This window comes from Tachyglossus aculeatus, chromosome 4 (genome assembly GCF_015852505.1).
Source record: "Tachyglossus aculeatus isolate mTacAcu1 chromosome 4, mTacAcu1.pri, whole genome shotgun sequence".
Taxonomy (NCBI): Eukaryota; Metazoa; Chordata; class Mammalia; order Monotremata; family Tachyglossidae; genus Tachyglossus; species Tachyglossus aculeatus.
Window position 1 is genome coordinate 109,214,649 of NC_052069.1, and position 24,892 is coordinate 109,239,540.

At 41.7% G+C, this 24,892-nt stretch overlaps 1 protein-coding gene across 2 annotated transcripts in view; it reads right to left on the bottom strand.

The window, feature by feature from the left end:
- Window positions 1-24,892, bottom strand: part of COL5A1 (collagen type V alpha 1 chain) — a 247,123-nt gene that overhangs the window by 10,715 nt on the left and 211,516 nt on the right. The window contains exons 49-64 of one of the 2 annotated variants that reach the window (XM_038744585.1): window positions 24,763-24,816; window positions 23,786-23,893; window positions 22,661-22,714; window positions 22,230-22,283; window positions 21,491-21,544; window positions 20,785-20,838; window positions 18,799-18,906; window positions 18,555-18,608; window positions 18,395-18,448; window positions 18,035-18,142; window positions 15,949-16,002; window positions 14,381-14,416; window positions 12,228-12,281; window positions 11,432-11,687; window positions 10,291-10,403; window positions 5,476-5,544 (exon numbers count right to left, since the gene is read on the bottom strand). In XM_038744585.1, the coding sequence (XP_038600513.1) occupies window positions 5,476-5,544; window positions 10,291-10,403; window positions 11,432-11,687; window positions 12,228-12,281; window positions 14,381-14,416; window positions 15,949-16,002; window positions 18,035-18,142; window positions 18,395-18,448; window positions 18,555-18,608; window positions 18,799-18,906; window positions 20,785-20,838; window positions 21,491-21,544; window positions 22,230-22,283; window positions 22,661-22,714; window positions 23,786-23,893; window positions 24,763-24,816 (1,284 nt within the window). Of the gene's footprint in view, window positions 1-5,475; window positions 5,545-5,610; window positions 5,680-10,290; window positions 10,404-11,431; window positions 11,688-12,227; window positions 12,282-14,380; window positions 14,417-15,948; window positions 16,003-18,034; window positions 18,143-18,394; window positions 18,449-18,554; window positions 18,609-18,798; window positions 18,907-20,784; window positions 20,839-21,490; window positions 21,545-22,229; window positions 22,284-22,660; window positions 22,715-23,785; window positions 23,894-24,762; window positions 24,817-24,892 lie in introns of both variants that reach the window. The other variant, XM_038744584.1, reaches the window with a different exon arrangement.

Sequence of the window (24,892 nt, forward strand, 5' to 3'; positions counted from 1 at the left end):
GAAAAGTGAAGTGACTTGCCTAAGGTCACACAGCAGACAACTGATGGAGCCATGATTAGAAGCCATGACCTTCTGACTCCCAGGACTGTGCTCTATCCACTATGCCATCCTGCTTCTCTGAACTATGAGCTCCCTAAGGGACAGGGAACATATCTAATTCTCACTGGTGCATTCTTTCCCAGCACTTAGTTCAGTGCTCTGCACACAGTAAGAACTTAATAAATACTATCATCACTACTGGCTTCAATCTGAAAATTGGGGGTGAAAGGGCAGTCAGGGATGCTCAGGAATAGCTGACTTTTTCACATGGAAAGTGTCAGAATATATTCCAGGAGTCTGCCAGTCCCATTTTCACAGATTGATATGATTATCTCTGTTTATGTATCTTTGATATACCATAAGTTCCTTGAAGGCAGGGATCATGTATCTTACTTATGCTGAACTCTCTGCAGCATTCAGTATTGTACCTAGCACTCAGTAGGCGCTCAATAAATATTGCCTGATTGATTACAATTGAAGCTGAGCTAGCTATCTTCGCTGGTCGTCTCCACGGGTTTCAAGAAGAAGAGCTATCAGAGGCCCTGGCACAGATTTACAGGTAGAGCAACAGATAACTAGGAGGGGGAAAGATCAAATTCAATCAACATTCCTCCAACAGTTCCAAACTGGGAATTCTACCTTGCTTAGTTAAACTGTCAGGAGGTGGACAGAGAGAAAGGAGGAGGGAGAACTCAACTTGGGTTGAATTCTAGGCCTCTCAGATCATGTGAGTTTTTCGTAAATGTTGGAATTTTTTTGCCCTTGTCCTATCAGATGGCATCTACCTGATGCCATCTCCTATGGATTTCTGTCAATGCTGGCACCACAAGGCAACAACAGAAGTTGGCCTGCCTTTCCCTTGAGTGGCCCATTTATTGTGGATGCACTCAGCATGGGGTTGAGCATACAGTACATAGGAGGGTATATTATGTTGCCGACTTGTACTTCCCAAGTGCTTACTACAGTGCTCTGCACACAGTAAGTGCTCAATGAATATGATTGAATGAATATAGGCAGAAAGTATACTGTCAGGTGTATAACCAGAGTCAAACACCTGGGTTCTAATTCCGACTCTGCCACTTGCCTGCTGTGCAATTTTGAGAAAGTCACTTCACTTCTCTGTTCCTCAGTTTCTTCATCTGTAAAACAGGAATTCAATACTTGTTCCCCCTCCCAAGGGACCGCATCAGACCTCATAGTCTTGTATCTACCCCAATGATTAGTACAGTGTTTGGCACATAGTAAGCACTTAAATATGATTATTAAATAATTATCTGGGCACATAGGGAGGTATAATGGGAAGGAGGAGGGTGCGTGAGATAGAAACCTTCAACCAGAGACTGGAGCAAAGGGACAAAGATGTAAATAACCGCCGAATATGAGATGCAGCATGGCATTTTTGGCAAAAGCACGGGCTTGGGAGTCAGAGGACGTGGGTTCTAATCCCAGCTCTGCCACTTGTCTGCTGTGTGACCTTGAGCAATCCACTTAACTGAATCTGTGCCTCAGTTACCTCATCTGTAAAATGGGGATGAAGACTGTGAGCCCCATTTGGGACAACCTGATTACCGTGTATCTACTCTAGCACTTAGAACAGTTCTTGGCACCTAGTAAGCACTTAACAAATACCATAATTATTATTATTATTATATCCTGATTCTTTCCTCAGGTTATGCCAAGGTACATCTAGTCAAACAGATCTAGGACTTGGAATTTCCATTCTGAACATCACTTGTAGTCCAATATTGCCTTCTATCTGTCCCACTAGACTGTGAGTTCCTTGTGGGCAAGGAACGGTTCTATCAACTCTGCTACCTTGTACTCTCCTAAGCATTCAGTACAGTGCTCTTCACACAGTAAGTGCTCAATAAATATGATTGATTGATCCTGTTGATCAGATTTATTTTGCAAACCTTCGGCAAAAGTCTAGAAGGCAAGAAGACTTGGGTGATTCCAAACCACATTTTTTTTTTTAACACATTTGAAGGATGCAATACTGAAGGAATATTGTCTGAAGAAGGAATCTAGCATTTTATCAAAACTTAGCAGAATGATGACTAGACTCCAATGTCATCATCTCTGTTGATAAATGATATGAATATCTAGTCCCGTGAATCAGTTCCTGTTCCTTCCCGAGGCAAAAATCACCCAGTTGCCCCCAAACCAAAGAGACCAAGCATGGCTATACAGGTTCTGAAGAGCATGTTCAAATCACAACACAATAAAATCATATACCAACCAGGCATCCAGGATCCTGCTGCGTTCTCTTCCTCAGAGTTAAATATGACTGACCATCAGAAAGAGGGCATGCCACGGGGAAAGATCAAAGAAAGCCACCAGTACACAGAAGGACGTTAATACAAGGGCTCTGCCTTCCTGGTCAATTTGATTAGGAGTAAGCTGATCCTTTGAAATATTCAACAGCATTAGATTTCTTCTATGGCTGAACCATCAGGTCAAACCATGTCATCCCTATGATTTGAGCATGGCTGGAACCATTATTAACATAGAAGACGGCCATCCAAGGGCCTCAAATGAAGTGGGACCGAAGTTGTTTTACTTAATGATTGCCATGAATCATTAAGTAAATATCTTACTTAATGGATTCTGAACACAGATATTTCTGTGTTCAGAAGAGGGCACTCCACTGCCCATAATGATGAATGGTGCGAAATGAATACTCTCTTCTGTGCCATTTGTGACACTAATTAGAGGGAAAAACTAATGATGTTGAAGCATTAACAAAGATAAACTGGTAGTTTTCTTTATACTCATTTTTATCCCACATCATTTTTGAATGGTAAGTCTCTATATGCAAAGAAGAAAGATGCAAAAACAGTTTCCAGGACTGAATTTCGCCATAGTTGGGAAGTGATAACCAAATCTTTCTGTTCCTGGCTCAGATTTCCCAAAGAGGAGTGAATGTAATGGTGATAAAATTGAGAGACTAAGGGCCTGAGTTTGCCAGGATGTCAATGTATCCACAGGCTGTGTATTTTTCATTCCTTCAGTTTTGCTTTTAGATCTTACCCACTGAGGGCACAACAGCCTGAATATTGCCCATTGGGTCAGAATTTCCTCAAAGGCCATGACCTTTAATTCTATTTTACTTTCCCAAGTGCTTTGTACAATGCTTTGCACTCAGTAGTTGCTGAGAAAATATCTATGGATTCATTTGATTGATTCTAGGGACAGACTGTTCCCTACAGGGACTTATGTGGATTTCAGTTTTTTTCTCAGTATTCGATTTCCTCCTCCCCTCACTCCCAAATTTGCCATTTACCTGAACATAACCAAGTGTAGCCTGCTTTCAGGCACCACACTTTTTCTTCAGGAAGCATATCATGGGTACGTCCTGCTAAGTACTGGAAGCAGATTTCAGATGGAGTTGCAGAAGAGGAGTGAGAGCAGAGAAACAGTGGAAGGAAAAGATGAAGTAGAGAATGTCAGGTATTCTGAGGTGAACAGAAAAAAAACAAACTGCTGACATAATGGCTGAGGTGAAAACAAGTCAAAACTGCCAAAATGGTGACTGAAGTGAAAATCAGTCCTTAAAATGACAGGAAAGCTAATATATTTTGGAATAAAACAAATACAAGAGGTATTAATAATCAGCCAGTGAAGTGCTTTGAGATAAAGAAATGAGATATATTCTCTAGGTGATTCAAGTGGGAATCTTCAGATATTTCTATGTTCAGAAGAGGGCAATCCACCGCCCGATGAACCCCTCATGGAAAGAACCATGGGAGACAAACAGCACAGTTGGGGTAGAAGCATCAGCATTTTCAGAATAAGATGAGTTCATGACTGAGAAAGCAGATTCCTTTAGAATGTGGCCAGCTGGGTGGGAACTCAAAGGAGAACCAGGGAAACAGTGTTTCCTCTAGGCACACCTTCTTTACCTGGCATGGTTTTGGTCATTCCATAAAAAATTGCATCCCATGCCCACCCCAGAAATAGCAATCTGCATCAGGATCTTCTGGGGAGTGGGAGGGTCTCTGCCTTCCATTATTTTTAAAAGGTTATTTTTTTTCCAGATTTAAGGGTTGTGGGGGGATTTTACCTAAGGAATTCTATTCTATTCTCAAATCATCCTCCCCAACTGAGGCTGGGTTAAATTCTGATTTACGGTTGTCTGAGGATGAAGGAGTACTATTTTCCAATGCCCAAAAATGATTTACCTACTCTGCCAAACAGAAGTCGGGTTAAATAATCTGGAACTAAATCCAAGTCAATAGCAGTGCCCACATTCTGCCATTCACAACCATTTAAGTCAGAAGGACCTGAGTTCTCATCCTGGCTCTTCCAATTGCTTGCTGTGTGACCTTGGGCAAATCACAACTTCTCTGTGCCTCCATTTTCTCAACTGTAAAATGGGGATACCCATTCTCCTTCCTACTTAGACTGTGAGACCCATGCGGGACAGAGGCTGTGCCCGACCTAATCAACTTGTGTTTACCCCAGTGCTTAGAACACTGTCTGACACATAACTAGTGCTGAACAGATACCATAAAAAATTACCCAATTTTAAGGAAAAGTATTGGGATGCAAGAGTGATGTGGTTGGAATTAGTCAAATTATATTTTTAGGCTTTGAATTATTCAGGTATTTTGTTCAGGCAGATGAAGCCAAAGAAATTTGGATTTTGACCTAAAAGTCTACTCTGACCAAAAGGAAGAAAACTTTAATGGCTCTGGTATAAAGCCACTTTAAACAACCAGATCCCTTGAAATACATTCGTTCAGAGAAAAATCTGAATATTCCTGCAGGGCAGTAATTGCATCCATTGAGTATAGATACTTCCAGGACAGGGAAGTGTAAAGTGCAACTCATCTTGTTGCAAACACTGGGGCAGAGGACAGGTGGGAATAGGGGTTTCCTGGAAAGGCCCTGAAATTTGAAAGCGTTCTAGAAGTCTTCTGCAGATAAATGTTCTACTTAGTACAGTGCTCTGTAAGCCATAAGCACTTAAAAAATACCATTGATCGATTTCTGCTTTCAGGCCTATTGGCTACAGCAGTCAGACTGTTTGAGAGCCAATGTACATGGAAAGCAGCTTGGTCTCAATCTGCTGCCATTTCAGAACAGCCCACAGTTCCAAGCTGCAGTGACATAAGATGCTCGGAGCCTGATGATCCAGATCCTGAAGTTACATTGAAACCCTCCTCCCACTTCCTGGCCTGAACAATCTCTTCCCAGGATGGTTGTGGGGGGTGTAGAGGAGGAGAGGAACATCATTATGTTCTCTTCTCCCCCTCTGAGCCTCCAATGTCTCAGAACCTCAATGGGAAACAGACTGGCAAATCTGGTGGCAGCGGCTGCTGATTACGTTTATTAGTCTGTCCAGCATGCGTTGTGCTGTGAGTTTGGCCATAACTGAAGCAGGTGCTGCGGTGTGCTCTGACTCAGACAGCTGGGCTGAGGGCAGACACTTACCATAGAACCTCGCTTGTAATGACTATACCATGTGGAAGGCTTTTCTTTGGGCCAACGGGCCATTTTATTCTGTAAAATACGAGACGGGGGGGTGGTGTTTAAAGCCAAAACTGCAAGAGGTGGGAAGAGCCTTACCAGTTTACCGCGTTTGAATTCACTGAACCAGGAGCCCGGGTTTTCCTTAGGCCAGGAAGTGATCCTAGCCTAAACATTGAGGAGGGCGAGATGAGGAGGGAGAGAAACAGAAAACACAAGAGTTAAAAATCCATTCCCTCTTCTGTCTCGTAGACACCATCCAATTCTCTTCAGAACAAGCTTTCGGCCATTGCATGGGCTGCTCACCTGAAGCTTCAGCTAAATACAAAGGCAGAACTGCTTTGGTCCAAATCATGGAGGGCAATTTGCTGCCTGTGGCTTGAGCTGCTTCATCCTCTCACTACTTACATATAAGGGGCCTTTATCCTCTTCCTTCATTACCTCTGCCAAATAGCTCAAAACCTTCTGAAGCATCTCACAGTTCCTCTGGGATTTTTCTGGAACTCTGTTAGTCACGGCCTACACCTCATTCTCCCTCAACACAGGAACACTGAAGGAACTGGGTGTCAAGGTGGGAGTAGGAGGAAGCCTAGAGGAGATTCAATAGGATAACCCCACTAGCCTCCATGCCAAGCAGCTAGTTTTCTAATCCATGGAGGGGCTTACTTTAATGGGTAGCAGAATCAAATGCACTGTGAAGCCTAAACTCTGGAAAAAGTCCAAAGCAGAGAATCAACACACATGACTTTCCATCAACTCCTCCTTCTCCAGCCCAGAGGAGAGGAAGCAGGGGCAGTGTGAAGCCTTCTCAACTTTCTGAACGAGAAGATCGTGGCGGTGGCCATGACTGGGTCTGCGGCCTCTGCTGTGACTGTGACTGAGCCCACTCTTCTAGACTGTGAGCCCACTGTTGGGTAGGGACTGTCTCTATATGTTGTCAACTTGTACTTCCCAAGTGCTTAGTACAGTGCTCGGCACACCGTAAGCGCTCAATAAATACGATTGATTGATTGATTGTATGACTTCGAGAAGGCTGGAACACTGCTTGTCCTATCCACAGTACCTTCTCCCTCAAGTTGTATTCATTAATGTCCTCATCTTTTATGCTGTTCCCCCCTCCTCCCTAATTTTAGACTGTGAGTTCCTTGAGGGCCGGAGGCCAGGTCTAACGGTCACCTGTGAATTTTGCTCTGCAATAGTACAGTGTTATGCACACAGCACTATGACTATTACTACTACTTAGTTTCAACTACCAGTGATTGCCAAAGAGCTGGGGTGCAGGGGGAGGGAGGAGGGCTGCTTGTTCTATTTCTCCCAATAGTTCCTAACCTTTTTCCCCACCCCTTTTTTTATTCTTGCTCAGATCAAAGTATGAGCTCAGTAAGGGTTCCAGAACTGCTTATCTTTTCTAAAAGGAGGGGACCCTAAATTACGATGATACTACTGAGCATGTTGAAGAGAGCAACTAGAAATGTCTTTTAGCTCAATTTCAAGTTTTGATTTAATCCTCTTTCTACAGCTTTCCTTTTGACTCCTTTCCCCTTACCCTAACTTTTCTGACAGCAAAGAAGATCTAGAAAAGAAATTCCCAGGTTGATTGTTAGGAAAAAGATAATTATTTTCCCAGTTCAGCTCCTTTCACTCTATGTCCCCAGACTAAGTCATTCAGCCTCCTCAGGCAATACTGTCCTTACCTGTGAAATGTAGTTAAAACAGCAACTCTCCTACCTACCCCACTGGAGATTTTGTGAACATGGAGAGAGCCAAACAGAAGATAATAAAGGCTTCTTTGTTCTTCAGAGACAGCCAGGATGGAAGCAAGGGTATTGTTCTTTTACTAGAGAATTCTTGAATTTATAGGCAAACAATTTTCATTCACAACCAGCTAGAAAACTATTCATGATGAATTCGTGGCAACAGAAGGCAGTGAAAATAATAGTGACTCTTTAAATTGAATTTAGGAATTGGAATGCAACTAGAAAGACAAGCTCCCTGAAGCTCATTTTTCTAGATTTCAAATTTGTTCTTATAATGAATTTCCCAACAAGAAGTAGCAAAATACTGTTTCTCTGGGGTAGACCTGAACACAAGACCCAACCCATTTCTCCAAGCTTCAGAGGCCAGCTGATCAAAAACGTGCTAGGATCATGGACATGTATACCCCAAGTACAAAGACTTTTAGGAGATGGAGACTCTCAGCTCAAAAGGAGAACTTAGGTTCTCACCTAGTAAGTGCCGAAATTGTTCGGTTTGTTTGTAGTCCCCTCCCTCCTCTCCCCCTCCTCCCCCTCTCAATCCCCCCTGACCTTACCTCCTTCCCCTCCCCACAGCACCTATATATATATGTATATATGATTGTACATATTTATTACTCTATTTATTTATTTTACTTGTACATATTCTATTTATTTTATTTTGTTAATATGTTTTGTTTTGTTGTCTGTCTCCCCCTTCTAGACTGTGAACCCGCTGTTGGGTAGAGACCGTCTCTATATGTTGCTAACTTGTACTTCCCAAGCACTTAGTACAGTGCTCTGCACACAATAAGTGCTCAATAAATACGATTGAATGAATGAATTTTGGGATGGTTTCCAATTCCCTGGCAAGCTGGGTGCTGCAAACATTTTCTCTGGGAGAATCAGCAGAGACTTTTTTCCTTAACACGGAATCATTTGTGAATAAACTGGACCTGATCTTAAATCCAGATTGGCCAGTGCTGCCTGCTTTTTCACCCTTCCCTCAGGTAAATGCTTTAGTTCAAGTTACACGGCAGAAAGCCGAGGAATTATCTAAATGCATCTTTTTATCCTGATGAGGCATATAAATTAAATCATCCTTGAAAGTATCCAGCCCACAAAACCTAACAGTCTGCTCTTCCTCTAGACGTATTTCCTAATGAAATGAATTAAATCAACTTTCCTTGCCATTTGCTCATTGTGGGCAGGGAACATGTCTACTAACTCTGTTGTACTGTATTCTCCCAAGTGCTTAGTACAGTGTTCTGTTCACAGTAAGTACTCAATAAATACCATTGATGATGGCTGGCTTAACTGAAATTATTATCAAATGAGCAAGGGGCTACTTGCAAAGTTGAATTAAAACAAGAACTGTTCCTACACCCTAGTGGATTGTTATGCACCATGCATGATCTTTGAGTAGTACAGTTCACAGGCAATCCCTGCTCTTGCCCTTCTTTCAGAGTGGTGGAGAAATCCTCTGATGATAGAGTGTAAAACCTGGACACCATCCTTCCTACTGTCCAAAACTGAGGGAAAGCACGAATAAGGGGACTGACTCAGCAGATTCTGCTGGACACAGTTCAGTAAAACTAGCAATCCAGTGAAATTAACTGGAGAAAGCACAGTACTTTAACACTGCCTCTCCGCAGTTAAAGAACCGGTTATGGTAAAATAGAAGTGAGTCGTTCTGAAAACAGGCCCAGCAGCTACAGTCTGTGCATGTTAAAAAAATGAAATCAATTAAGAACAGATTCAAAATGTACTGCAACACCAACAACTGAGTTTTGAACTACTTCCCAAATAAGCTACCTTAAAAAAAAGAATGGTAGTATGGCTTAACTGAAAGAGTTCAGGCCTGGCAGTCAGAAGTTCCCAGTCCTAAGCCTGGCTCTGTTACTTCCCTGCTCTGTAACTTGGGGAAATCACTTAACCTGTGTGGGCTTTAAGTTTCCTCATATGTAAAACCAGCATGGCCTAATGGAAAGAGCATGCGCTTAGGAGTCAGGGGACCTGAATTCTAATCCTGGATCTGTCACTTGTCCTCTGTGTGGCCTTGGGCATGTCACTAAATTTCTCTATGCCTCAGTTCCCTGAAAAATGGGGATTCAATACCTGTTCTCCTGTCTCCTTGTACTGTGAGCCTCATGAGGGCCCTGGTTACGTTGTATCATACCCCAGCACTTAGTATCGGGCTTGGTACAAAGTGCTTAACAAATACCACTATTATTATTATTAATAATAAGAATAACAATAAACTAAGAATAATATACCCACTTTCCTAACTCTTAAACTGTGAGCCCCATGTGTCTCATCTAATTTTTCTGAGTCTTCCCCAGGTCTGGCACTTAGGTAAGAAATTAATAAATACCTTCATTAACTTCATGAAAAATGCACTTATGTACTTTTAGCGGACACAAGGTGAATTGAAGAGAGAGGCCACACAGAAAGCATGACCACAACAGTGTTAGGAAAATTAACAATGAATCAGTAGTACTTATTTAACACTTATTATGGCCAGTGACCTATAGTCAGTGCTAGGTACAATAGAGTAGGATTAATGGACATGACCCTTGTGCCCAAGGAGCTTACAATATGCAAGGGATGATAATGATGATATTAAGTGCTTTCTATGAGCCATGCTCTGGGATAGATCCAAGAGCATCAACTGAGACAAAGTTCCTGTGTCACACAGGGCTCCCTAAGAGGAAGGGAGAACAGATATCATAATTTAAGATGAGGAAACCGAGGCACTTGAGGAAAGGTGACTTGCCCAAGGACACATATCAAGTAAGTGATGGAGCTAGGACTGGAACCCAGGGTTAATGACTCCCATTTCTCAATACTCTTTATCAGCTAAGTGCTAGGGTGGCAAATTGTTTGGATTCTGTTTTTAACATACAACAGATTTCATTGTAAACTTCATTCTAACATTTTTTTCATGTTTAGCTTTTAAGATTTAACTACACTATAAATATGCATATAGTGAAACTAAGCCATTTTCAAAGAATAAAAATACAACCATGTGTATATGGTCACTTACTCCTTCAGATTTTTTATCTGGAAAGATGCAAGTTTCTCCTCCAGCTGTGAAGTTGCAGTAAACTTTGAAAGAGTCTCGAGAGCATCCTTGGTTAGGGTCAACCCAGTATTCACCTGGAATAAAGTTGGAGATAGAGAAATAGTCAACTTATTGAGCACTTACTGTGTGCAGAGTATTGTATTAAGTAATCAATCAGTGGTATTTATTGAGCACTTACTGTGTGCAGAACACTGTACTAAGCACTTGGGAGAGTACAATTTAACAAAGTTGTGAAGAAATGTAGCCTGCCCACAAGGAGCTCACAATCTATAGGGAGCAGACATTAAAATAAAGTAGGGATAGGGGAAATAGTGGAGTAATATTCAGGCACACTTTGCTAAAACTGGATCCCTGGATGTTTAGAGCCATTCAGAAACTAGTGGCCTGATTAAGTTCAGCACTGAAAGTATTTAGCCAGGGCAATGTCAGAGAAACAATTTACTTTTTTATGCCACTGGGCATTTTGCAGATACTGTGGAACATTTCTAGTATCACACTTGGAACTGCGACCCAACTATCATTAATAGGGAGGAGGGGATCAGTTATCTTCCGGTCCAAGTTAAGCCATCTACTAGCCTGATCCCCTTTTACCAGTCTTAATTCCTAAGCAGCAAATTCAGATGGCAAAAAAACTATAAATAGCAACTTGGAGTACAAAAAGTAAGCTCGTCCTCCAGACTGTAAGCTCACTGTGGGCAGGGAACATGTCTATCAACTCTGCTATATGGTACTCTCCCAAGTGCTTAGTGCAGTGCTATGCACATACTAAATGCCCAGTAAATATGACTGATTTTTTTTTTGGTTAGACAATTGTGCTTTTAAGGAAGACAAGTGAACAATTTGCTTGTGAGTTTCAGAAGCTTCTTCTATTGAAACCATCACCAAAACCCTCCTCTTCTCTTTCTTCCTCAACCCAAAAACATTAAATGATTTCTGAACATACGCTTTTGCTCTTCCATGAACAGGATACAAGAAGAAGTGATTTGCTTTTCTAGTATGTTGGGATGATTGACTTTCCCTGGACCTTAGGCCTTAGCTAATATATTTACAAATCACACCAGGCTGGTTATCTATCTATTGCTTTTGCTTTGCTTGAAGTTACCATCAGGGAAGTCTGGATGGCAGAGTTGCAAGTCTTTGCAAGTCCGGGCTGGATTGTGTTGAGTTCCTAAAGGATGCTTCATCTGCTCAATTTCCAGTTTCAGTGAGTTCAGTGAGCCAAAAATCTCCTCCATGCCATCTGCATAGTCCATATAGTTTTCACCATTGCCATCATCGACCAGTTGGCTGGCATCAATGTTTCTCCTTGTCCTGGAGGCTTGGATAGGCAATGGCTGAATGACTTCTCCCGGTGGACCCTGGTGAAAATGAAATTGTGAGTTGAGGAGGAAGAAGAAAACAACTGAGGACAAGCTATCCTGTTACTGGAAATGGGCAAGAATACAGTACAAGGTACAGAAGATTTAGCCTAGAAAGAGGCCAGTAAATTAAAAGTAACCCATCACATATGATTTAAGCAACCTATCTTTCCTCTCTATTCTGTAAACTCTTTGTGGGTAAGGAATGTGTCTTCCAAGTCTCTTACATTGAACTCTTCTAGTGTTTAGTACAGTGCTCTGCACACAGTAAGTGCTCAATAAACATGACCGATAGATCTTTATCATCGAAATAGAGATGATGGGCTGTAGAATATTCAGTACCCAGCACTGTGGCTATGATCTCTTCAAAGGCTCACCTTCTACCAAAGATAAGACCCTTCTCTGGTTTCCAATGGAGAAATTTCACCCAGAAGCCTTATTAGAGGTGTTTTTTATTTCCCTGCATTTCACCTTCAAATGACATGTTCTCTTGTTTAGGGACCAAATTCAGATGACTTCTCTCCGCCAAGAACTACTTACTGGTGGACCTGGGGGACCTGGATGACCAGATTCTCCCTTGGGACCTGTTGGGCCCTGGGAAAAAGAAAAAGAAAATAGATCTGAGACATATGGACTTCAAAAAGTATCAGTTATGACACAAAGTACATTTTTGATCCAAACTTGTGTGATTATCTTTTAACAAATTAAAGACACATTCAAAGGTTTGTTGTCTTATCTCTCTGTCTGGCATTTCTGTCTTTTCTATGGACGCTTCCTCCCACACAAATTCTGGATGTCTCTCAGTTACACACATTCCCTTGGGGAGCTCATCTGCTCCCATGACTTCAACTACCTATGTGAAATCATGCCTCACTATCCCTGAGCTTTCCTCTGCAGTTTTACAAAGCCTCACTGGCATCGCAAGCTTGAAGTGTCCAAAGCTGAAATTCTCATCTTCTCTCCTAAATACCCTCCTCCACTTAGCTTTCTCATCACTGTAGACAACACCACCATCCTTCCTTTCTCTCAAGTCCATAACCTTGGCTTTCTCCTTCTCTTTCTACCCCCATATATATTCTGTCACCAAATGAGAAGCATCATAGCCTAGTGGAAAGAGCACAGGTCTGGGGGTCAGAGGACATGAGTTCAAATCCCACTTCTTCCAATTGCTTTCTGTGTGATCTTGGCCAAGTTATTTTACCTAACAGTGCTTCAATTTCCTCAACTGTAAAATGGGCATTAAATACCCATTTTCCCTCCTCCTCAGACTTTGAGACCCAGGTGGGACAGAGATTGTGTCCAACCTGGTAAACAGAATTGAAGCAGCATGGCCCAGTGGATAGAGCACAGGTCTAGGATTAAGAAGGACCTGTGTTCTAATCCAGGCTCTGTCACTTGTCTGCTGTGTGACCTTGGTCAAGTCACTTAACTTCTCTGTGCCTGTTACCTCATCTGTAAAATGGGAATTAAGACTGTGAGCCCCATGTGGGACTCGATTGAGTCCAACCTGATTAGCTTTTATCTACCTCAGAGCTTAGTACAGTCCCTGGCACATAGTAAGTGCATTACAAATAGTACTGAAAACCCCAAAAAACCTTGTATCTATCCCAGTGCTTGCAAAGGTGCTTGGCATAGTAAGTGCTCAACAAATACCATAATAATAAAATCCTATTACTTCTTCTTCTATAATATTTCCAGCTTCTGACTCTTCCTCACTATCCAAATGGTGATCATGCTGTTCCAGACCCTTGTCATATCCCAACTTGCCTACTGAATCACCCTCCTTCTTGATCTCCCGGCCTCCAGACTCTCCCCTCTCAAGTTCCTCCCCTCAGTCCATATTTTGTTCTGCTGTACATATTATTTTTCTAAAACAAAGCTCTGCACATATTGTCCCACTCATCAACCTTCAGTGTTTGCCCATTTCTCTCTGTATCAAGTAGAAACCTTGAAAATTGATTTCAAGGCACTCAGTTGACTCTGTCTTGTACACAACCTCTTTCTTCTCCCTCTACACCCCAGTTCACATTCCTTATTCCTCTCAAGATCCCCTACTCTATTTTTTTCTATTTCCCATCACTGACCTATTGTCCACATCCTTCCACCTTTTCCTGGAAATCCCTTCCCCTTCATATTCCAGAGAACATTCTTTCCCCATCTTCAAAGTCCTTCTGAAATCACATCTCCTCTAGGAGGCATTCCCTGATTAACTTCAAATCTCCCCATCTTATACCCCTCAGGTCCATTCAGTAGTTTTGCACCACCTAAGCCCTCACCCTATATAGCACTTAGGTGACTATCTTATCTACTCTGTTACTTTCACTTATCTTCAATTTACTTTGGTGTCTTTCACTTTCCACTAGTTTGTAAATGCCTTAAGAGCATGGATTGTGTCTGTTAATTCTATTATACACACCCAAGCACTTGGTTCACTGCTGGGCAGGCAGAAGGTGCTCAATAAATTCTAGTGATTAACTGACAATGACCGCTGCCAACCAGGAAAGTGTATCTTCTCTCAGTAAACTGAGGTGAATTAATTTTAGCCATTCCCCAGATACTCAAAGAGATTATTATTGGGACTACACACACATTAAAATCCTTAATTCCCTACATTCAAAACTTTCAAGTTTTGGGCATTTGCCCTCCCTCCCCAACAATCACAATTACAGAATTGGGGTAAATTTGTTACTTACGGATGAGCCTTTAGCACCTTTGGGACCAGGAGGGCCCTGAAGAGAGAGGAGAATATAGCAGGTGAGGACTAAGGGAGTTTAATATTCAATTTTCCTTTTATTTTCCCCTTGGAACTAAAGATTTAATCTGCAATTTTGCAGAACTGCCAAACTGTTGGCCTTTCCTTTTGCTTCATTCAGATGATTAGAGGCACTTCCCAAGCCCAACAATGAATCCTGGCAGTGTTCTTCTTTTCCCTGGCAATCGTATTTCAGAGTAGTTAATAACCTATCACTCTCTCAACATATTCTTCTTCACCTTTTATAGCTTAATGATGGCAAGAGAGCACGATTTCTCACTATGTATTCAGCAAAAACCTGGTGAGTGCCCTTAATTGGCTCCATGAAAATAGACTGTTAAGCAGAAGAGTACAAAACCAATAGTACCTGATAAAAAATAGGGTAAAGTGAAAATACATTCCCAAGGTCCAAAATATGGATAAAAACTATAAATACTTTTTTAAAAATGGTAAAAATCACAGTATACTTACATGACCCAAAAGCAATGTAAGCATGTGCCAACAATAAAATAATTTTACTTAAAATTTGTTAAATATGAACCAAAGTAAAACTCAATTTTCATAGTGTCAACATTCACATTTTTCTCAAAGGCACTTTCGCTCAAACTTGAAATCTGTCACTATCAGTGCTAAATGGAAATGGTTTCATCATTCCATTTGAAAACTTTCAAAGATTTAAAACGAAGGGAAGGGAGATGTTTTAATGAAGGCAAATTTTACAGTGCTATATTGAAGTGAGATAGCTCTGAAGAAATGCCAGAATTAAAATAGCTAACATGAAAGAGAACTTTTAAAGAGCGTTGTAACATGGGGATCTGGATATAAATAAAAATTTGCCCTTCTTATTTGAAGTTGACCCTGCTGGCAGTTTAATTCTATCCTTATGGGTGGGTGGAGCTAAAATCAACAGGTGTAAGATACAGGTGTGAATTTCCTAAAGTTTTTGATTGGGTTGCAGACTCCCAGGGTGCCCCTACTTGACTCTCCTCCACTCAGTTCAAGGGAGTGATTTATGACCCACTAATGAGCTGCATCATCTGATTAGTTCCTGCAGACTTGCTCTTATTCATTTAAAAGTCTGTCAATCACATGATGCAACCTGACGAATAAATGGGGGTAGTTCAGATAAATGTTTCAGTTCAAAACGAACAAAACAGCTATTCAGGTGACAGCCCATTCCACATCCTGTAGATGGATAAATGTGGCAGTGATGCCTTTGCTTTTTGCAATGCCCATCTCCATTTTTCCACGTGCCCCTTGGTATCTCTATCTTCCAGAAATCACTGTGCAGGAAGAACTCCCCTAACAGCAGGATAAAAGACATTCTGATGCTGTTTTCATCTGACAGTCTGCTGATGAAATGTAACGTGTGCCCACCCTGCTTGGGTATCTGGCTGCCTCTGTACTGCCTCAGAACTCATATAAGGCCAGGAACGTGATTCTCCTTTCTACTAGCCAGAGATATTTGTCAATGAGTTTCAGTGCTATTCTAATCTTTCAGATACATACCGGTAAACCGGGGGGACCTGGAGGACCGAGAGGACCTGAAGGGCCATTGATACCCTAAAAAGACAAGGAAAAAAGAAAACCAGCTTTCAGTTTATTCAAGGCATCGAACTGTGAGGGGGAATATGTTTGATTCCCTTATCCAATCTGCTCCACAAGACATTCCGATTCGGTTTACTGTCTTTTTCAAACACACTGAGATCCTTATGCTAGAAGACCAATTTCTCAATAATTTCCCACCAGCCTGCCCAAACATACCCGTAATTTGCTGAAACACCTTAGAAGTGATGGAAAAATCTACACTCGAAGGGAAGTCTTTCATTACTCCATAAAACTTTATGCACCCCAATTTATACTACAGAAGAGTGGACAATGGCCTATTTGAAGCCAGTGCATACTTTTAAACTGGCTTCTACTTTTATTCATCTCCCCAGGCCCAAGTTTGGAGGATACAATTTTCCCTGCAACAGTTGATGCCAGCATAATGATTGGAAACAGAGATGGTCGTTTTTAAATGAGATGTTTAGGATATTATCAATTCCTTCGAAGAAAACAAAAATTAGAACTTGCTGATTGAACATTTTTATTCTTCACCTTTCGAGTGCTTCAGGATTTCTTGTATTTTTTAAGTCATATTTTTAATATTAAACAGCAGATCTGTGGCTGAGACTAACGCTTTCACCCCCACCCAATTTGGTGGTGATAGCAAGAGGATGATGACAAACTTTTAACTCTGCTTATCTCTCAGGAACATTAAACAAACAGTTCCTTTATCTAGGAAAATTGGAAACTCAGGCTTTAGTCTTGCTCCATAGCTTCTGATAGAAGCAACATGGCTTAATAGAAAGAGCACAGGCTTGGGAGTCAGAGGTCGTGGGTTCTAATCCTACCTCCACCACTTATCACCTGTGTGACTTTGGGCAAATCACTTAATTTATCTGTGCCTCAATTACTTCATCTGTAAGATGGGGATTAAGACTGTGAGCCCCATGTGGGATAACCTGATTACCTTGTATCTACCCCAGCTCTTAAAATGGTGCTTGGCACATAGCAAGCACTTAGCAAATACCATTATTATTATTATTATTATTATTATTATTATTATGAATTGTCTGATTACAGCCCATTACTTGAATACAGCAATTTTTAAGTTCTCCCCAAATGATCCACATCTCAACCAGGATTAGAAGCTTGGACAGCTGTTTTTGAAGATTACCAAATTGAGTAGCCCAAGCCAGGAAAAACTGTCGGAACTAAAGGAGGAGAATACTCCGATGAGGGACTCCCCAACCAAACCAGTGTGTTGTACCTCTCTATTGTTGAAACTAATTGAATTGTGTTTTCAGGGGCATAAATCACCAAATGAGAGGCCCTCCTCCCCACCCCACGACACTTATGTATATTTGTACATATTTATTATTCTATTTATTTTATTAATGGTGTGTATATATCTATAATTCTATTTATTCTGATGCTATTGATGCCTGCCTACTTGTTTTGTTTTGTTGTCTGTTTCCCCTTTCTAGGCTGTGAGCCCGTTGTAGGATAGGGATTGTCTCTATCTGTTGTTGAATTATACGTTCCAAGTGCTTAGTACAGTGCTCTGCACACAGTAAACACTCAATGGAAGGAAGGAAGGAAGGAAGGAAGGAAGGAAGGAAGGAAGGAAGGAAGGAAGGAAGGAAGGAAGGAAGAAAGAAAGAAAGAAAGAAAGAAAGAAAGAAAGAAAGAAAGAAAGAAAGAAAGAAAGAAAGAAAGAAAGAAAGAAAGAAAGAAAGAAAGGAGCATGGCTGCAATGAGATGGGATTTATTGCCAGTGAAACAGGATGTTTAGGATACCTGTTCCTACAGTAATCTACTGTAGTTTCCTAAGTGTTTAATACATCACTATGCACAAAGTAAGCTCTCAATAGATACCACTGATAGACCAATTGAAATTCCCAGAAGAGAAAAGATTACTGAATTCCCAGAAAGGTGGGCTGAGGTTGCTCAGATGCCTTTTGGCTAGGCAGGGAGATGGCCCAAATGACCGAGATTACAAGTTTGCTATCCCCACTGCAGACCCGTGGGTTCTGGCTACTTCACCTACCTGCTCGCCTTTAGGACCAGAAGAACCCTGAGGACCTGGGAGGCCTCTGTCGCCTTTCTCACCCTGTTCGCCTGGAGGGCCGATGAGACCGATTAAACCGGGGTGGCCCTGGGAAACACAAACAGTGGGGGTGACTGATGAGGATCTCTAACAGGCAGAAGAAATAGGGCTACGGCTCATCTATAGGGAAGTTATATGACCAGAGGTGGTGAGTGGAGATCACAGCGGCTAAACCAGCCAAACCCCTGTGCAGATTTCGGGTCTCCCAGTCTGACCCCTGTCTACTCACCACCAAAAGCTTCAATGCCCAGAATGGAAAGATGACTAAATAGGGAAGGGAAATCAGAAGTTACATCTCACCTTTTCACCTTTTGGACCGGAATCTCCCTTCAGGCCAGGGAGACCTGGAGGACCCTGGAAGAGAAATCAGAATGGTGATGTCCCTCCCCAGGAACACAGACCCAAGCTGAGTACTCTGTAGTTGAACCAGCCATCCATAGACTAGGAGGTTTATACTTACCAAGGGGCCAGGTGGACCATCTGGACCAGGGGATCCTGGGAGACCTTGTTCACCCTGAAACACAGCACAGTCCCTGGGTGTAAGGCACAAGGAGACTTTCCAAAGAGAGGAAAAATATAAATCTCTCACGAAACAAAGGCAGCTCGACCTCCCCACTGCCAGCTGGCTTTGATGTTGTGGTACAGAACCATGCTTCAGATTTACAAGCCTCCATAAGCGTTCCCTCAGTTCTGGTGAAACTTACCACCGGACCAGGAATCCCTCTAAGACCATCAGGGCCAGGTTTTCCAGGAGCTCCCTGAGGACCAATGGGACCAGTTTTCCCTGGTGGGCCCTCCAAGCCAGACTCTCCCTAGGGAAAAGCAGGGAGAATTTTTTTTTTAACCAAGAAATGCAAACAAGCAAGCCATCAGTGAAAATCCAGAAACCCTCACTGCCCACAGCTTCAGGAAATGAGAAGCTTCCTGAAAATTTCAACGGGGTATTTAGCTCTTCTCAAGCATGCTCACTTGGACTGTTTTCTGGTTCCCACCCAATGCCCAAGACTTAACAATTGTCATTCACACTTTGTTAGAGGCCTGTCACAACCTGCAAAGCTTCCATGAATCTGATCCTAGCTGCTTGAGCTGTCCCAAGGTTCTAGTATTGATGGAAAGCCAAAATGTGGGTGGTTTTCACCTTCATCTTGCTCAACACCTCATCTCACTTCACCCTGTCCCATTCTGTTGCACCTGGTGTCTCTCCTCTCTAGAATAATCATTATCCCCATGTTTATTAAGCACTTATTATGTTTCAAACACTGTGCTAAGAAGTAGGGTAGATACAAGATAATTGAATCACTATCCCTGCCTAAATTGGGCCTACAATCTAAGAAGGAAAATGAGCATTGTGTCCCAAATTTTCAGATGAGGAAATTGAGGCACAGAGAAATTGAGTGATTTTCCCAGGGTCATAACGACAGGCAGGATGGTGGAACTGAGACTATCTACGGTGGAATTTGCATAGCTCTTTATTTTTTTCAAATTATCTCATTTTAATTTAACATCACCCCTGTGCATTAGGGAGAAGCAAATATCATCTCTGTTTTACAGAGTAAAAATTTCAGGCATAGAGAAATTCAGTGACTTGTCTCCCCCTCCTTCCTCTCCCCCTCCTCATCCCCCCAAACTTACCTCCTTCCTTTCCCCACAGCACCTGTATATATGTATATATTTGTACGTATTTATCACTCTATTTATTTTACTTGTACATATCCTATTTATTTTATTTTGTTAATATGTTTTGTTTTGTTCTCTGTCTCCCCCTTCTAGACTGTGAGCCCACTGTTGGGTAGGGACCGTCTCTATATGTTGCCAACTTGTACTTCCCAAGCGCTTAGTACAGTGCTCTGCACACAGTAAGCACTCAATAAATATGATTGATTGATTGATTGATTGTCTGAGGTCACATGGCAGGCCAGTGGCAGAATTGTGAATTATAACTCAGGCCTCCAGATGACCAGACCCAGGCTTTTTAACTAGGTCATACTGCCTCCCTTAATAGAAAATAAGGAGAATATAAGGAGTTGTCAACAGAAGGATTCCAAAACCCTCAAAGCCATCCTTATCTTATCATCTTTCTGCAGCATATTCACTGTACTGTAGAGTACTGTACTAAGCGCTTGGAAAGTACAAGTCGGCAACATACAGAGACGGTCCCTACCCAACAATGGGCTCACACTCTAGAAGGGGGAGACAGACAACAAAACAAAACATGTAAAAAGCATATGTAAAAAGGATTTCTCTGGAACAAAATATGCATTTTATTTTCAAGATCCCAACTGCCCCTGGTTCCTCTGCAGGTTCAACCAAGTTATGAGGTGACATATAAATCGATCGTTTTATTTTCAGAACAACAGCCTTTTGAGGATTTTCAAGTAGTGTGGCCTGGGAGTCAGGGGATCTGAGTTTGAATCCTGGCTCTGCCACTTATCTGCTGTGTGACCTTGGGCAACTCACTTAGCTTCTCTGTACCTGAGTTCCTTCATCTGAAAAACAGGGATTCAACACCTGTTCTCCCTCCTACTTAGAATGTGAGCCCCATGTGGGATCTGAATATCATGTATCTACTCCAGCGCTTAATATAGTGCTTGGCACATAGTAAGTGATTAACAAATACCCCTATTATTACTCAGTCAAATCAGTAGGGCAGTATACAGACAAGTTTCTATGACAAAGAAGATCCAAGTTACCTTAGCTCCTTTCTCTCCTTGTCTTCCTTCAGGACCTGCTGGGCCAGGAGGGCCCTGTTGAAAGGAAAGAATGGGAGTTTAAGAAACAGACCTATACACCTGGCAATATTTCTAGTCACTGATAGGCACGGGAGTGAGGATGAGGATTAGTTCCCTAGAAAACACTACTCCAGATATGAGTTCTACAATCCTTGAAAATGCCATTACAATGAACGATGAGTAAAACATTTTCAATGGGACTGTTGCTGTTGGGCCAACTGTTTGACTTCATTTTCTAAACACTGATGCAAGCTGCTTTTCAGCAGTGTCAGCAAACCACTGAATTAGAGGTGCAGATGTGCTTTTGTTCTGACTTACAAAAAGCAATTGTAATAGGGTAAAAGCATAATGCAGGATTTCTTTTTTCCAGTTGATAATTCTGGTTGTCTTAGTAATTGGCCTATTACAGAAGACCCCTGTACAACAAGCTAGTAGATGGTGGTAAGTGCTTAGTACAGTGCTCTGCACACAGTAAGTGCTCAATAAATACAATTGAATGAATTAATGAATGGTGAGAGGAAATAAATTTCAGGGCTGAGAATTTTTCTCATAAAGATCTCAGAGATGGTTATCTAAATTTTAAGCCCGAATGTCCTTGAAATTTTTGGAAGAGATGGGATGGTTTTATGTAGAAATCACACTGAGATATTTCTTAAAAGTAATTTACCCTTTTTCCTGGAGGACCAGATGGTCCAGGTTCACCAGTTGGTCCTGGAGATCCCTAGATTTGGGTAGAAAGAATAGGATATTATTAGACTATGTTCCTAGTACAGAGCATTTCAAATTTACACCAAGCTCCCACTGTGTGAGATCCAATATTATCACTTCTCAATCTCCTATTTAGGATTGAAACATAGAAGAAACTGATGCCTTTACTGGCTCATGAATTTAAAATCACCTTAATGAGTTTTCATGACCAGAGAATTCACCGCTAAAGCTGACACAACTGAATGTATTAGCTGGCTGTGGATGGAGGTTTAATACCCTTTTTGAAGCTTTAGTTGACTTGAAATATGGAGAGATAAAATAAAATCCCAAGAGAGGTAAATGTTTCACTCACAGGGCACAGCATTTTACCACAGCTCATTCCTCTATCAGGTCAAGGGCAAGAGTCCACTTCCAGAGAGCTACTGAGCAATTGTGTTGGCTTATTCAATTCAACACCCAGGTGAAAATGAGCAATACTGTGATCCTACGATCATTGAGTCCTAGAGTGGGAAAGGCTTTCATGAAGTTATTAAGCCCACTCTCCTGCCTAAGTCTTCTAAAACAGATGGTTTTTTTCCTCAAAGCCCCAGGGACCTGCAAAGCAAGAGAATTCCAAACAAGGCTATTCATCTTTGCATTAGGCATAGGCTTAGGATACATTCATTCCTAAAGGGCCCAATTCAGAGAAATGTACTCACTGTTTGACCGGGTTCACCATCATCTCCTTTATCACCTGGTGGACCATCTTGTCCCTTCAGAGAAGAGGAAGACATGGTATTTATATCTGTCCTGATTTTCAATTCAGTTCACAAAGAAGTAAACTTTTCTAAAGCCTCCACAGCAGGCTTCCTAGCCCTCCAGTGCCTTTGTTTCTCTTTTCAAAGAAATAAGATATAAACTGGTTTCTGACTCAAGGCATTTCATTTGATCTGAGGAGAATTTCAGAAAGGGAAATGCATTTCCTTTCTACAGTCATAAGAATGTATTTAACATGTCAGGGATGGGCATGTGAGGCATATTTGAGCCCTCTTGTTTCTATCCAGAGAGAAATCTCAAGGATAAGTAAAAGGGCAAAAGACAGATCAAAACTCTTTTCAAAGCAGCAGTGATCATGCAAGGTGATACATACAGCTGGACCAGGTTCTCCAGGGGGACCAGGATCTCCAGGGAAACCAACTGGGCCCTAAAAAAGGAAAGAGAAAGGCATCACACGATCATCATCCACTCATTTACTTGAGAACTGTGAAACACCAACCTCACTGGCTTTTTATATCATGCTTTCCAGTTCCCCCAATATGTTACTGAATTTGTCAACTTCACACTCTGAAGCTCTCTTTCAGAATGACACACACTGATCTCAAGCAAAAATTGAGAAAAGGAAGGCATACATTTGTGAAGCTTAACCTCAGAGGTAAATTCATTAAAAACTAACCACCACTACATTTCAATTAATCAGCAGGTGACACACTTCATGGAGAGCACTTTAAGCAAGCTAAGGAGTTTTCATCTCTCTCTGTGACTTGCATCTTTGTAATCTTTAGCAAGATGCAGGGCACTCTGGAAAGCCCTGTTTCTTAAACCTTTCCATTTCCAATATGTACAGTGTTTGGATTCTTCAGCCAGTCAGCAAATCAGACAACAGAGAAATTATATGATGAATAAATGTGATAGCCAGGGCAGAGTCAATCACTGATGTATTTATTCCTTAAATCTATGAAGTCAATGGCTTCAAACTGCTAGGACATAGCCCCAACAATCCTGGGCACCGCATTAGATTCTATGTGCACACATACTATGGACTCTGAAGTATACAAACATGTCCCTCTAGACCGTAAGATTATTGTGGGCAAGGAACGTGTCTACCAACTCTTTTATACTGTACTCTCCCAAGCACTAAATACAGTGCTCTGCACACAGTAAGCACTCAATAACTACGATTGATTGATTGATTAAGCTGTGAGCACCGCACCCATTCCTGCCATCTCACACAGGCTAGTGTCACGGACTGGGTGGCCATGTCCACAAGCCCCTCAGGTTTTCACTGGGCTATGCAATGAGAAGGATCATGGAGCAGTATTAAATGATATGATTTAGAAAGATTACATTTCCAAAGAACTCTGTAAAGTAATGTACACAAATAATGATTTCATTTCATAATCACACCAGCAAAATCTCCCCAAATTTCTCTAACTAGAGAGACTCCCTAGTCACTAGTTCTGGTTAAAGTCAAGCTGACATTAGTGAGGCTACTTACCGGACTTCCTTTAGGACCATCATCACCTGGAGGGCCTTTGGGTCCTGGAGGCCCTGCAGCACCAGAAGGGCCAGATTCACCTTTTTCTCCTCTCTCCCCTTTGGGTCCCTGAAGTGGGGGTTGGGGGATAGGAGAGAGAGGGAAAGAAAAGATTCCCATTATCCTAGAGCAACATTCTTGTGGTGGTTTCATAATAATGGTTACTGCCCTACGGTGATGATGCACAGACCTGATGTACTTAACATTTCTTTCGACAAGCAGATCATGCCTGGTCTCTTGTTAACATTCTGCTACCAGTTACATGGGAATGTCTGACAAAAGCTATTGTGGAAACTGAACCACAACCCCATGCTCTGCGAATTGAGGCGGGCTGTCAGCTTTGAGGCAACCCGAGACTCTGGCTGTAAGCTATCTGTAACAAATACGTGAGTGAATGTTCTGTAACTGAACAGCAAGGGGCTTTGCACAGGAGAGGCCATGGAAACATCAAGAGCAATAAAATTAATTCCAAAATTGTGTCAAAGAAAAAGAAGATTCTGTAAGCAATGGAGAAGCTGACCTAGTATTGCAGACCCATCTTCTGCAATTCTAAAATAATTTCAGTGTTACTTTAAGTCACCTTGTTGATTATCTGAAACAATACTACATGTTCATTGTCAATAATATTGTCTTAGATTTTCAAGCAACTTGTTTTAACAAATCCCATAAAAATAAGCTTTTCCTTTTTAAAGAGGAATGTAAGAATGATTTTTGTCTTCAGGCATATCTGAAATCGGCAGGGTCAGTTTCAGTACAAATTTTCAGACTAATGAATATGACTCCAGAACTCCCTGAGGTATGCTTTCAAATGAGATTTGTCTGTAGAAGAGGCTCTAGGGCCTGTGAATCCAATATTGCCTCCTACTAGTCCTCCATCATGGGAGAACGTTAATTGTATTCTAGATTACTCCTGACCACAAAAAGGCTTTTCAACTTACTGGCAGACCACCCTCTCCAGGAAGACCAGGCTCACCAGATTCACCAGGCTCACCCTAGTAAACAAAACCCATACAACAATATCATTACAGTGCAAACTTATTGTGAACAGACAACCTGTATCATGCTTAT